General features: G+C 42.7%; 2 protein-coding genes across 6 annotated transcripts; both read right to left on the reverse strand.

Moving 5' to 3' along the window:
* Positions 1 to 168: 168 nt before the first annotated feature.
* On the reverse strand, positions 169 to 8,692 carry LOC138207454 (cytotoxic granule associated RNA binding protein TIA1-like). Of its 5 annotated transcripts, none has more exons than XM_069164702.1 (12): positions 8,500 to 8,692; positions 6,992 to 7,088; positions 6,630 to 6,728; positions 5,062 to 5,116; positions 4,891 to 4,978; positions 4,128 to 4,203; positions 3,925 to 4,030; positions 3,193 to 3,291; positions 3,028 to 3,112; positions 2,795 to 2,921; positions 2,544 to 2,689; positions 169 to 2,461 (listed from the first exon to the last, which is right to left on the reverse strand). In XM_069164702.1, the coding sequence occupies exons 1-12, from the start codon at positions 8,523 to 8,525 to the stop codon at positions 2,323 to 2,325; spliced, it is 1,143 nt and encodes a 380-aa protein (XP_069020803.1). In that variant the 5' UTR covers positions 8,526 to 8,692; the 3' UTR covers positions 169 to 2,322. The 5 variants fall into 5 exon arrangements, with proteins under 5 accessions (XP_069020803.1, XP_069020795.1, XP_069020786.1 ...); XM_069164694.1 differs by having other exon boundaries at positions 2,544 to 2,692; XM_069164685.1 differs by having other exon boundaries at positions 2,780 to 2,921.
* A 621-nt stretch (positions 8,693 to 9,313) lies between these two features.
* dtwd2 (DTW domain containing 2) lies at positions 9,314 to 14,622 on the reverse strand. Its single transcript, XM_069164759.1, has 6 exons — positions 14,424 to 14,622; positions 14,060 to 14,150; positions 12,286 to 12,380; positions 12,009 to 12,207; positions 10,741 to 10,869; positions 9,314 to 10,450 (listed from the first exon to the last, which is right to left on the reverse strand). Exons 1-6 carry the CDS (start codon positions 14,585 to 14,587, stop codon positions 10,271 to 10,273), a joined length of 858 nt encoding a protein of 285 aa, XP_069020860.1. The 5' UTR covers positions 14,588 to 14,622; the 3' UTR covers positions 9,314 to 10,270.
* Positions 14,623 to 14,879: the final 257 nt, after the last annotated feature.

Consider the following 14,879-nt stretch of genomic DNA (forward strand, 5'->3'; position numbering starts at 1 on the left):
ATCACGTGGTGGGAAAAAGGGAGCGCGGTCTCGCCAGGAGCGTTGAATCATGGGAGCTGTAGTTCTTTGAAGCTTACGGGCGGGACGCTTTGATTTGACGAAGTTTTCAGGCCTTTTCTTGCTCATTTTAGCTTTCATATCAAATAAAACAAACTTGCTCAGTTGAGATTAATGCGTCAAGTATTTATTAAAGGACTTTTTGTAATCGTTTAATCAGAGCCGTTGGGCATCTGTATCACCTTTTACCCAAAGGGAGAGTACAAGGTGAAAACTTCAGGTGCTTTGTCTTGTGACCAACAGATCCAGTATACAGTGATATGAAAGACATATACCTCCAGTGCTGCAACCACATGATAAATCATTTTCATTTTCTGTGCATGTACTGGTGGATCTCTCCAGTATTTATGAGCTTCACTTAAGTTTTGTTTAAATGGTTTTTAATGCTTTTGAGGAGTTTTTCTAATTCTCTGTGCATTGTGTTTGTACGTAACTTAATGAAACACGTGAGCCTAAACATACTCTCCTCCAGACTCCTGAAGAGCGAGTAGCTCTGCCTCTGCAGGAGTGCAGTTAATGGTCGTCAGCTACACCTGCTATTCAAAGATGAAAACAGTGTAAATTTGAGCTGTTTGAAGCATCAGCATTTTAATGGGACAAAGCAAAAACACAAACTATGTTCCTGAAGCATCAACAGAACTTCCCTCCAAAAACATAGGCTGAAGACATTCTTAGGCACCGCCTACTCTCCCATGATTTTTGGTTAAATTAAAAGTAACTCACCGGTGATAAGGCAACAAAATGGATGTACCTAGGTTAAAACGATGGTGGCCACAGTTGTTTCTTAATCTATAAAAACAATTGTTATGTTGGTCTAAAACAGAATAACTTAAATAATGAACCACTTGTGCGTTGCATGGTAACGCTGCGTGTCCTGCGTCCTCAGACCAATGACATGTGGCGTCTATACTGTACACGGAGCAGCCACACGATGCTGCTGTCCAGCTGCTGTTTCTGGAATCCATTTCCCACTAGGTGTGTCACACCTCCTTAATTAACATGTGGTCTTTATACAGATTCAGTACAATTGAACAGACTGTTTGGTTATTTACATAAAACAGACTTCCAAATGAAATCACAACAAAGTGGAATGCAAAAACATTAAAAAAAAAAAAAAAACTAACCCTCGTATTTCAAATTTAGTGAAGATAACTTGAAGTATTTGTGCAATATTTGTCTGCCTATAAGTAAGATAAGAGTGGCAGTAATCCCTGCAATTGGCTTATTTGAGATATTCTAATTCAAAAAATAAAGTTGACAGCAGACAGCCAAACAAACATAAAAGGTCTCGCGTGTCACATGATCAGATGGTGTCACGTCACCGTTTCTTTAGAAGACTGTCCCAAAATGAAACACATGAAGGCAGAAGCTCTTTATACAAGGTCAGCATTTTAAAGATGCAAAAAAAAAAAAAATAAAAAAAAGAAGAAAATGACACTTTGTCTTTTATATTTGTAGGAAAAAGAAAAGAAAAGAAAAGAAAAGAAAAGAAAAGAAAAGAAAAGATGGCGTAGTCCTTTCAGTTTCAAGGGTAAATGACCTGGACATTGTCCTGTGTGTAAAAGCATCAGTTCATGCACACACGTAAGCACACACACACACATCCACAGACAGGATCTCCGTCTGCTCGGTCCGGTCCGGTCCGGGAGATGAAGTGAAGAACATTTGACTGGTTTTGTCCCCTCAGACCTGCCGGTGTTTCCTACGGTTCACAGAATCCTCTGACGACACCCTGAGAACTCGCCCGGTTTCCCTCTCTGACCCGACGGACCGACCGCTGGATCAACAGGCTCTGACTGAGAGACACTAGAACTCTTATGGCTGCAGTACTGCGGACTACTGAGTGCTGTCTGAGGCCCCTCCTCCCTGGATGATTGTTAAATACTGGTAGAAAATACTGCCCGTGCTCTTTGGCTCCGAGGGCTGAAAACAGAAGAAGCCGTTCCTTTAATATACAGTAGATTTAATTCATTTCAACTAAACTAGAAAGATCTGGACAGGTGGGATCATTTACATTTGGCCAGTAATACACCAAACAATAAAATGGGCCAGGATGCTGGGTGCATTAGCAGGATGTTGAACAGTGCTGAAGGGTGGACAGTAACCTCTCCACTGGGTGACGTTGGGCCGGTCCGGTTGATAAAATGGAACCAGCTTCACTAACAGAGTCATTTTGTGAGGTGACAGACGGAGGACATCTGAAGCACTCCTTCCCGGCAGAGGATCGTCCTGGTGGCTCACAGAGAGGAAGTCTGTGCTCAGTGTTCAGTGGGTGTGGTAGCCGGCGGTGCTCATACCGGCCTGGTTGGTCAGCACCGACCCGTTGACGCCCTGCCCCGCCTCCACCATGCCCCCGTTGCTCACGGCGCCCACGCCGGTCCATCCGGCTCCAGCATGTAAGTGACTGGAAGAGACGGGGAAACAGGACCGTTAAAGAGGGAGCACAGTGGACACACTGATCACAGCACCTGACCTCCGGTACTCACTTGTAGCCCTGCTGGTCCCAGGTCTGCCCGTACACGCCATAGCTGGGCACCTGCCACCCGTTGGGCACGTACTGTCCGATCTGCTGTGTGTTGCTGTACCACTGACCCCACTGGCTGTAGGGCTGCGCGGCGAAGCTCACCGTGTTCTGCTGACATCACAACAACACAGAGGAAGGTTTCAGAGCTACGTTCACAGAGGAAAGAGTCCGATGTGTCCAGGCGGTCCAGGTCCATACCTGTGTCATCTGTACCTGCTGCACGGGGCCCTGCACCATGTCTGTCGTTTCTTTGCCCCAGTAGCACTTCACCACGTAGCCCTCGATGGACGTACCGTTGACGGAAACGATGGCGTGAGCCGCCGCCTCGTGGGAGTTGAACCTGCACGGAGAAAAGAGCTTCAGTCGAGTCATCCTCCAGAGACAGCCGGTTACCGGAGCAACAGATAAGCCACTTCATGGTCCGACAGGTGCATCGCTCGGTTTACCTCACAAACGAGTAGCCTTTCTCCGGGAAAACTCGGATCTCCATTATTTGGCCGAAAGGCGAGAAGGTCTGCCTCATAATTTGTTCTGTGAACAACGAGAGATCAGTTTTAAATGGTGAGCGTGTGGGCGGGTCTTTAAAAAGTCAGAGTTGAACTGGGACTCACCTGTGAGACCTGTGGTGACTCCTCCGCAGTACACTGTGCAGTTACTGGGACTCGACTGGTTGACCACCTCATCAAAGGACAGCTGCTTGGTATTGGTAGCTAAAATTAAAAAAAAAAAAAATTGTCTTATGAAACTACTTCCTACACTGGAATTACAAAATAAAAGTTCATTCTTTGATCGCCACCATATAAACATGATGACTTTTTCAGTGTTTTTTTTTACACTGGTTCATTATGATCCAACATAACCTAGTTAACAATACTAGATGTTTTGCAGGATGGTTAATAATTAAATAGTTATGGTTTTAATGCTCGTAGGAAATAATAAATTATATTTTGCATGACATCCTGCTGCGCTGATTCTGGTGGAAGGAAAACAAATAAACCCACTTAAAGCCTGATTCACATTGACATTAGGGATCACAGCAGGAAACACTGTTACTGTTACAGCAGCTCAGAGACTGAAGCTGTTAGGAATCACCAGAGTTATTAAAATCTATCCACATGTATGAATGCCAGGATCCCATTTAATGACAATCCATCCCAACATCATTTATTCTGAACCACAGTAACGGATCGACCGCTGAGCTGCTGGTAAAGAGAACTACAAACCGTAGAAACAGACCTTCTGCTGGTGGATGTAAATTACAGAGTACATTCGCTGAGGCTAAAGAACAGCCTGCACCACCTGACGACACAACGCATCGATCAATGTAGTCTCCGTGAACTCACTTTCATTTGTAGTTTTGGGAGCCGGCTTCCTGGTGGCCCAGTTGGTTCTGATCTGCCTCCCTCCCAGCCACTGGCCTCCCATCTGCTGGATGGCGTTCTCTGCATCCTGCTCACACAAACACAGCCATCAGCAGCACAGAGTCAGATAGAGTCAACAACAGTCGGAGGAGTCCTCAACACACCACCAGAACTGACACACTTACCCATTTGTTGAAGAAGGAGACGAAGCCGTAGCCTTTAGATTTTCCGGTGGCCATGTCCTTCACCACTCGACAATCCCTGCACACACGCACAACAGTCACAAGGCTCTCACACGGTTTTCATTGACCGTTGTTGGACAACAGGAGAAACAGTCGGAGGCACTTCTAGAGTTATTAGTCAGACATTATAGTCCAGGTAAACTAATAACAACTTAAAGAACCAGAGACTTGTGGTGAACAGGCGTCGGGTAGACAGGCTGCAGGTAACTCTCTCCATCTGTTCAGTCTACAGGTAACTCTCTCCATCTGTTCAGTCTACAGGTAACTCTCTCCATCTGTTCAGTCTACAGGTAACTCTCTCCATCTGTTCAGTCTACAGGTAACTCTCCACCTGTCTGAACAGTTCAGCTGCACTCAGCAGGACATTTTATCTATTGAACATTCAGAGCATCCAGCTGAGTGGCCGGTCCTTCAACGTGGAGCAGGAAGTATTCACACTAATAAAACACGTGTCCACTATTGATCAGATCCCTCAGGATGCATCTTAATACCAACAATAAAGAAAAGGTTTAATATCATTTGATTAATATTTGCTATAAACTCCAGCAGCCAGCTGTTTTAGGAGCCTTTTTTTTTTTAAACATGATAACATAATAATTATGACTGACCACTGAGCCTGAGAGCTGTAGTCAGGCTGGTGAAGCAGTAAAACTCAAGAGAGGTACCAACACATCTTTAGGCAAAAACAATCGGAAAACACACTCACGAGATTTTTCCAAACGGAGCGAAAGCCGCTTTAATGTCGTCTGTGGTGATTTCAGGACTCAGATCTCCAACAAAGACGTGGAAATGACCTGAAGAGAAAACATTCATTCAGATTATAGTTCACGGAAACACATCATTGTTCTGTTCTCCCCCCGTTAGATGAACTACTCACTGCTCGTGTCTTTCTTCTGGCTGGTCGGCGTCGTGGCCCAGTTCACCTTCACCTCCTGCAACAGAGACAGACAGCGAGGAGGAGGAGGAGGTGAGACGGGCAGCATGTCTGCAGGAGGAGGAAGGTTCTGCTCCTCTCATCACGTTTGTCACCACTTTTACTGAAGATCGAGAACTTCTTATTATAAACAAGATGGACTCTGTGTCCAACACAAACTGCTATTGTCTAATGTTACATTGCTCTGCATTAATTAACACACAGTAAAATACAGTGGAGCATTTATAGACTTCACCTTCATTATCAGGAACATTTCACTCTCAGTCTAGAAATCATTTGGAGCAAAACTGTAGGAAGTAAGGTCCAAATAACAAGGGACTTACAAACAAGTGATTTTTACGAACTTGTTATACTCCTCAAATGGTCCTTCAATACCTGTTGAGGATAAAATATTTTCAACTGAATGGACTTTTCTGCTCTTATGTGGAGTCTATGTGGAAATAAGTTTGCAGAAAGAACACAGAGCAGCAAAGATGGAGGGGACAGAAGAGAGTCAATCAGAGCATGTTACAGGTTGTATGACGACACAGCAGGGCCACGCTACTTGACCACACACACACACACACACACACACCACACGCTACATGAAGTCATACACGTCATTAATACACACAAGGCAAGGCCACGCTACATGAAGTCAAACACACGTCATTAACACACAGCATGGAGCAGCAAGTCACAAGAAAAACAGACCTGCATTTAGACCCCGAACCCAACAAGATTATCTTTTATTCTTTATTTCCTGTTCTATCATCTTAAAGACCTACAAACAAACATGAGTTTAAAGATACTAATGTTCAGTTATTTGTTAGAACTGTTATATAAAAAAAAAAGATGACGAGATGTCACCGCTTCCTCCCACTGTACCAACATCTCACTGTTTCTACCTGAAGGTGCCCCGTACTGAGCAGCAGGTGAACACCTGGTATTAACACCCCTCCTCTGACCAGATGATTTATGAATACTCTAGTTTATTAATCATACCGTCTTCTGAATGATGATTTGATTATGCGACTCTAAAGGAAGAAAGAACAAACATTTCTTATTTTTTTATGGATAAAGAAACAAGCACATAATCAGATTTATTTTCGCTGCAGACCGTTTAAAATCCGGTCACTTCAGTTGTTCCATAAATTCTATTATTAGATTTTTTTTTTTTAATTTTTTTTTTAAAGCTCCTGGAAAGAAGTTCAGACTTTGAGCTTCTTTGTCTGATGTGATGATGGTATGAGAGTATTACTGACACCTGCATGCCTTTATGATAAGCTCTGTGTGTTAAACTGGCAGCCTCATTAACCACCACAGTACAGCAGATTGCAGATTGAGACTGTAACTGATGACTTTGGTTTATATAATAATATCTGCGTTTTAATACCACAATAACCCACAAATCAAGACACAATAACACAACTAACAGCTCCCATGTTGTTTTTGGACTGTGACACGTCACCCCCCTCCCACGCACCCCACCCCGACCCTGGTGGACTCTCCCAGGAGACATGACAGCTTACCTTACCCAGGATTTTCCGACCATTCATGGCTGCGATTGTGGCAGTGGCATGTCTATGTTCATAGAACTCCACAAAGCAGTACGGGTCGTGACCTGCTGTCTGTAGTAGACAGAAGAAACACACACATTATCTCACTAAAATGACATCATCATTTCACATCCAACGGTGTGGCTGCGATACAACTGCAATACGGAAAACTAGACGTGGATCAACAGGATGAGCACCAGAGGAGGGAAGCAAGAACCTGAATCACATCACAGGGAAACAAAGAGTTTATACACCAATCTAAAAGGAACATGGTTGGTGGTAAACAATAAAACAATATTTTCTCATGTTAGAGGGAACAAAACAAATAAACTCACATCTACTATCATTTTACAGCTTTTGCAGGGTCCAATCTGGCCAAACAGCTCCAAGATGAGGGCTTCTGTCACATCCCGGGACAGATTTCCCACATACCTACGAACACAAACAACACACGGAGGACACTGTTAGTTACTGCTGTGATGTCATCGCTGACGGTGGTGACGTCCTGAGTGTTGTGAATTAGCACATATTAGCTGTGGTTTAAAATCCATGGAAGGGATCATAAATTAATAATATGTGTTAATGTGTTGGAGCAGCAAGGCAGCGCAAGGTTTTTATCAAACATTATTGTAGTTGCTGTGAACACAAGCTGATAGAAAATGAATATTTTTTTAACTCATTGGTTTCCAGCTAAAAATGATACATAAAGATGTGAAAATTGTTGACTTTTATAATATTTTACAGACAACATGATTGATCGATGGTTGAAGAAAATGGTGTGCAGATCGATCAGTAATGACAGTAAATGTGAGTTGTAGCTCCACAACTAAAAAAAAAGGAATTTTAAATCCATATTTACATCATTTCTGTGACAATACAAGCTGCTCTTCTTCTGTGCAACAGAATAAGTATAATGTCTGGTTATGTGCTGTTAAAACCACACACTCAGACAAACAAGGATAAAAGAAACAATTCCAGCACCCACTTACATGCAGATATCTCAAAATGTACCACTACAACTACAACAAATCACCGTTTCGGATTCAGGTGAACGTAAATGTCTCAAGTGAATGAAATCTCAAGGCTGTTTAAGCCGAGTTGTAACATTTAATAATCAGCCAAACATAAGAGTGCAGCTATGGAGGAGCACCATTATCAAAACACAGCTGCTGACCTTGGTTTACCTCACTGATGGTTTTAAGCAGAATTATGTTCATCTTATCCAGGGAACAACAAAAAAATAACCAGTTTTCACAACCAAAATTTACGACCTGCATTAGCCTCTATTAGCATCTATCAAGGTTACTAGTAACAAATCCATCCATGTAAATAGGATCCTGGGCCTGTGAATGATGAGTCCATCATCCACGCCAGACTCCGTTGGAAAGCCTGCTGGTTTAATGTTCTTCTGCTCGTCGTAGGGCTCAACTACGGAGTAGAGCAACCTCGGACACACGGAGGGAATCTCCACGAGTTACTATTTAATCCGGCACAAACAAAAACACACTTAACTGCGTATATTTTAGTGATATTTCAAGTTGGAACCGACACATTAATTTGGAGGGTTTTTTTTCTAAAAAAAAATTTTTTTTTATGGAATTAGCTCGCAAGCTAGCATCAACCAAATGAGTCGAATCTACCAGAAGCGAGATGATTACCGTGTGTTCAGTTTTTTTTATTTAAGACGTGAGTATATTTAAGGTTAACGTCAAATCACCCGATTTTTTTTTTGTTGTTGTTTGTTTTGTTTAGATGAGTTCGAGGCCCAGGTCTCCTCGGGACCGGAGCTGAACGTTACGTGACGAACACAAGGCGGTGAACTAACGCAGACACACAAACTCACAGGGTTTTGGGCTGGTCATCGTCCATTCTGCTCCACTTGTCGGCCGAAAACAAGTCGCAACCCTGAGAGCAAATCCACGACTGTCGCGGGGCAGCTGCCGGTGATGCTGTCAGGTTTATTTTACTGCGAAGTGTGGACTGGTTTATCTCTGCTGTTAGCTCCACACTGAACAATGGGGCAGCCGACAAAGATGGCGGAGTGACCGGGGGGCTGACTCCAAACACGCATGCGCAATAGTTCAGCCAAAGGCAAACTTGTAGGCAAATTACAAAATAACGTCACGAAAAGCTGTGACCAATGAACTTTATATAAATATATAAACTGTGACTGTAATGTTTTCCACAAAAAAAAAAATACATGTAAAGTTACACATAGAAGACTTACGATTTTACTAACAGGAAGTCAGAAGCACTTGCTGGCTTTTAGGTCCCATCTTTTTTGTTTTGACTTTTATTTTAATATGGTTGTTGTTTGTGTTTGTTTACACGTTGTTTTTTTTTAAATATTTCCTAGATTTTATTGTGGTTGGTTTGCGTGCGTGTGTTTCCGGTTGTGTTTAAATACAACTGTCACTTTCTTTTATTGCGAAAATCTGTTTCACAAAGCGGTCATGGAAACACAGGATCTGTCCAGCAGACTCTCGTCCGTGCTGTGGGTGAAGTGATTTTTATTTTCATGTGCACCAGAAGTACAACAATGACTTACTGCTTCATTACACTCTGCGTGTCTTCTTGAAGTGATCTATGAGGATAAGAAGGCTTCAGGAAATTATTCAAATCGGGACGATAGTTGAAATAAGAGCAGACTCTGTAAATATGTTCATAAGCTTCCTGAAAAACAACGCTGCTTTTATTCAAACCTTTCTGAACATTGTATATTAAAGAAAAGCATCATTTACGACTCTGGTGTTTGACATGTTCACTTTGTTTGTTCGCCATGTAAAATGTCTGGTTCACGTCAAAACTGTGAAGTAGACTGAAACAGGTTTAATTATTATTTACAGGAGGTCACTTATGTACAAAAGTCTACATACAAAATCACTTCACATTTGTCTCAAAAACTGAATTATTTTTTTGCAGATATACAAATTGTTTGACTTCTTTTCTCAGTATTTGAAAATGGTTGAATTTAAGACCTTTTAGAGTCCTGGAATAAAAATATTATATTTTTTTTTAGATGTTATTTATAGTGTAGAAAACCTGCAGCAGCACTTAAACTGCTTTGACCAATATGTAATAAAACTTCTTTGTAGACCTGCAAATACAATTATGAAAATCCTTTAAAAACATTTTAGTGACGTTATGCAGTTGAATTACATCGTCAACAACAGTGACCTTCACAGACAGTACAGAATAACTCTTTGTGCTGCTGTGTTGTGTGTCTTTGGTAGTTGTAGTATGTCATTGTTTGCCGACTCGGCACTTCCAGATGTGACCAGCTGCAACCATAATGAACCATAATAAAATAACAACACAACCATTCCATAAAATACAAGCTGCAATAATGTAAACGTTGTTTTTTTTTAACAAAGAAAGTGAGAAACCTGATTTACTGTCAACCATGACGCTTCAAGTACGACTTTAATTTGTCATTAATTTATTTTAAATTAATGACAAATACATAAATTAATTTTACCAGCAAAGTACTTTAAAGAAAAAAAATCCCACAAACGCCCAGCAGTTTCCTTCCTGCAGCTCCGATGACAAAATTCTGCAGAGCACAGCTCGTCACTTCCTCATCTTCTCCATCTTCTTCATCATCCTCATCTTCCTCATCTTGGGCAGACGTTGTGATCCGTGATGAGCTTCTCCATCCTCTTGATCTTGCGTTTGTTCTTGGGCATGGGTTTGTCATACATGCCGTTCTTCAGCAGGTGCTCCTTGCTGTGGTGAATCTGAGCGCCGTGCTGCAGCTGGAAGGAGCACAGAGCTTTCAGAGGCCTCAGCAGAACCTGCACACACAGACAAGAGACGAGACATGAACAATACAATAAAAACATAATTATACCCGTGTGGTTCGGTTGCCTTTCTCTGGAAAACATTTGGACAAGTTTTGCTCTTCGGGCTCGTCACAGCTTTCATTTTAAAATGAACTACTTGTACAGAGTCTCAGCCAGGTGTCTCAAAAGGCCAAAAGGAGGAGTTTGATGATGCCACGGAGTAGCATGGGATCACGGGAGTTGTCGTCTTCACCGTTAAAACAGCTGTCCTACAATAAATCGGAGGAATATGTGCCGGTCACCTCCTGGATGTCGTCGTTGTGCTCCAGGATGGACAGAGCGACCGCGGCGCATTCCAGCGTGGACAGACAGATGTTGGAGGGCTGCGTTCGGATCACGTACTGACTGGACAGAGTCCGACTGAGCTGCACCTGGAAACCAAAGCACAGGTGTGAGATTATCTGTTGACGTGGATTCAAGTTATGATTCTTAACTAAATCAACAACAGTCGCTCAGTACATTTGAATTCACCGAGTATCAGTCACAGGATGTGTGATGTCACTGAGGTTAACGCTGACCGCTCTGTAGAGAAAAAAGTGATTCCTGACTGACCTCCATTAAAACAACACTTCTCTGTAAACACACACATTAGTTGAACTTCTGCTGCTCATCGAGCGTTTTCCTGCAGTTTAAACTGCAGCCGCTGTTACAACCAGTGACCACAGGTGTCGCCAAATCACCTCAGAGTTAGAGTACCTCAACAAAGATTTTATCATTATTAAAATAGATGCACAAAAGAAAGTTAGGTGTTGAGAGAGGAGTGTTTCCAAATAAGGCCTTTCCTTAAGTCTGCAGAAATGCAGACTTCTCTCCAATAAGGTCCGGCTACAGCTGGAACCTTCTCGTTGTCCTGACAACAGTCTGCTGCCCACAGAATGTAAACAAGCAAAGCATGGAGGATGTTAGAAGTGACATCACTTGGCTGCTCTGTTTACTTATTGCACGTTTTTAAAGTTGTTGTTTTTTTAAGTTAAATGTCCACATTTGATTTACTAACATTAATGCCTTTTCTGGTAATTAGCTAAAACAAATAAAGATTATACAGACCGAAATATAGCCAACGTATAGGCTTATATCTATCCATCTATCAAATATTTTTCATTATTCATTGAATCATTCTTTTTTTTGTTTATTGCGGTGTGGTGTTTTTTTCTGTGCCAGCAGGGTGTGATGTCACGATGGAATGTCCCATTTTGCTTTTTATACCATTTCAGGCCCCATGAACTCAAACACAAACATACAGCTGTGCCGTCAGCTGAGTCAGTGAGGGTTTTGGGTGGACTTTGGGATTGGGCCTTTATGGAAAGTTGTACCCTTGAGTATCAGTGAGTCACTTCCTGTGGGCGGAGCAGCCGCCCCTACAGCGGGTGTGACCGACAGCGTCTCCTGTGGACGGACGCTCGGCTCTGAGACGTTGCGATTTGAACATTGAAACAGAAACAAGCTTCAGGACCCAGCAGGAGAGAATAACCTGTGTCCTGTTCCAAAGGGTCCACACGGTCACACTCACCTGTTTGGGCAGGTGGAACAGGCTGTTCTTCAGGAACATGTTTTTGGCCTGGCTCCAGGTGCCATCTATGATGATCACGTTGTGTTTCCCATCGCTTACTTCTCGGTACTGCACCAACTCCTCCAGGTTCTGGGATTTGGGACCTGGGTAGAGGATCAGCGTTCTGCTGTCCCGACACACCGCAGCCAGCTCCGGGTGTCTGAGGGGAGAGGAGACGAGGACATGGTATGTAAGGATGTTTAAGGATATTTAAGATGTTTAAATACTGTTGACTTACTTTTCCTCATTAAATCTCCTTCCGACTATGACATTACATTTTCCTGGGGGTAAACAAGCAGCCAGAAGAGGAACTGTTCGAAGTACTCGGCTCTCCTGAAAACACAGCAGTTAGAAAACTGGATTAAAACCAGAAACATGAGTCATTATTGTCATTAGCTGTTTGATTAATGGTGAAAAGCTGCTTGCAATATAGAACAACTCAGTGGGAGAGACATCAGCCACGATGCAAATGCTGTTTATTCATAAAAGAGCGGATGTTGGTATTAATACCAATGTTAATATTAATGTACTAACCTCCAGCTGACGCAATGAGGATTTATTCTCCATCACAAAAATAAAGAAACAGCATAGTTTTACTGAGTTTAACTTCAGTCACAAAAAAAGTCCTGTTATATTAGATTTCCCTGATATTCAACAGGAGCGTCTTTACAGTGGAATAATACTAATCTTTTAATTTAGTTATATATTTAATGGGCTTTACTCCCCAAAAAGACCATAATGAGTCCAAAAGAACTTGCTGCTACTTGTGAAGCTGTATATTTTAGTGTTTTCATGCAGTAATAATGGCAGGTGGCTCTGACGAGTCTATAAACAGTTTATTTCCTTGTTGCTTCTCTGTCTGGATTCTGGCAGAGAAATTATGTTTTGGTAAATAAACTATAAAAAAAAATTAAATTAAATTAAATTTTTTTAAAAAAGGCATCTGAAAATATGCAATAATCAGGTACCATATGTCCATTAAAACAGGTGATGCTGGCTGTAGTCATTCCTCATGTTCATAATGTGAAGTACTGAGGCTGTGTGGAGCCCCCCCCCCCTCCTCCTCCAGTGGCCTGTGGTGGTACTGCAGCTACACACACACACAATGGACTCACTTTCAGACCCGCAGGCTTCCTCCACTTTTATAAACAGTCTGTGGGATGAACTGATTAGACTTTGGTGGTCAAAGGTCAACGTGACCTCACCTCCTCGTGAAGCCAATATCTCCAATGCACCTGGAGGCAATTCATTCAAATCTCGCACAAATGTTGAACTGGACCTACGATGAACTGGTCAGATTGTAGGGGTCAAAGGTCACATGGACCTCGCTTCCCTTCCTTTAAAATCAGAAACACAAAACTTCTTCCAATATGGAACAAACTTTAACTCTGACTCAAGTTTGAACTGATTAAATTTTAGGTGTCAAAGAAGAATTTTACAATGATACCATAACTGAGGAGTAGAGGGGGAGACTGCATTCTTATTTATTTTATATTTTTTTTATTTATTTCATATTTTATTTGGCTGGATGCCGAAGCGGTGACGCTGATCTTCGACACCGTGCTGATTGTCGAGATCTCCTGGGCTGTCGGCTGAAGATATTTGTGAAGCGGATTTAGACTTCGTAGATTTTTAAGCAGCAACGTTCACATTTGAAGCATCGTCCGCTATCATGAAGACGACACGGCCTTCAATCAGAATCAGATTTATTGGACAAACTCCTTTAAAAAAAGGTCTTAAAGTTTAAAATCAAAATACACCATTTACACGAGTGTGGACAACCCTGGATGTAAACTGAAACTGACGTGAGGAAATCATTGCAGATCAGTAGTGGAAAGTTTGTCCATCAGACTGCTGAAGCGTCACATTAACTTGATGTAAACAAATGAAGGTCTGTGGTTTGATCTCTACTCTGTGAACCAGGAGGGAAACACAACAGCTTGTAAAAAAAAACCAAAACTTATTCACAGCACCTGATGCGTAAAAGTGTTTTTGCGGTCATTGTGGCTCACCTCTGCAGGATGCTGCACTACGTACAGACACGTGGACACCTCCAGGGGTTGTGGCGGAAGGAAGGGGCAGAGACACACCTTCTGAGGACGACTACATGGTGGGAGAGTTTGAGACGTGAAGCTGTGATATCCCAGTTAGCCCGCCAGCTAAAGCCTCTCTGCAACGACATCATAAATCTGCTCCCTCGTTAAAACATGACAGTTATTTGAGTAGGCGAAAGGGGGAGGGGAGAAAGGGAGGGTGGGGGGAGGAGGAGGAGGAGGAGCAAGAGGAGGAGGTGGGGGTCTTTACTGTCCTTCCTGCCTGCTCCAACCACTCTACCTCTGGCTAGCTAGCATTTAGCTTCACTTTAATGTAGCTCACCGGCACCGTAAACACGTCGGTCTTCTCTCGCCGACCTCCACCGGGAGGGCAGCCAGGTCTCCGAAAGCGTCGACGAGCCCGCCGTCCGCGGAGGAGCTGTCGCAGGCTTCAGCTCCGTTTTCCTCGGGAGTGCCCGCGGAGCACCGACCGGGGACATGGTCCATTGCGGAGTTAGCACGATGCTAACTTGTGCCAAGTACTCAAACGCAGCGCCCGACGGAGAACTTCCGGTATAGAAATACACCGACTCAGAGAGGTCTGCGGATCTTAATTTAACAGACTGCTCGTCTGCTACGTTCATTTACAGCTGCGTAATAGCTGCAAAGCCAGTTTATAAAGTAACATCGGAGAGAACTTACTTTGATTACACATTTAATTAACTTTTTAAATGATGAATTCATCGTCCTTGAAATTGATTAAATATGGCAGCACCTAAATATGTCAAACAGAGTTCAT

This window comes from Embiotoca jacksoni, unplaced genomic scaffold (assembly GCF_022577435.1).
Source record: "Embiotoca jacksoni isolate LCO1_2020_lvr unplaced genomic scaffold, fEmbJac1.0.p SCAF_10, whole genome shotgun sequence".
Taxonomy (NCBI): domain Eukaryota; kingdom Metazoa; phylum Chordata; class Actinopteri; family Embiotocidae; genus Embiotoca; species Embiotoca jacksoni.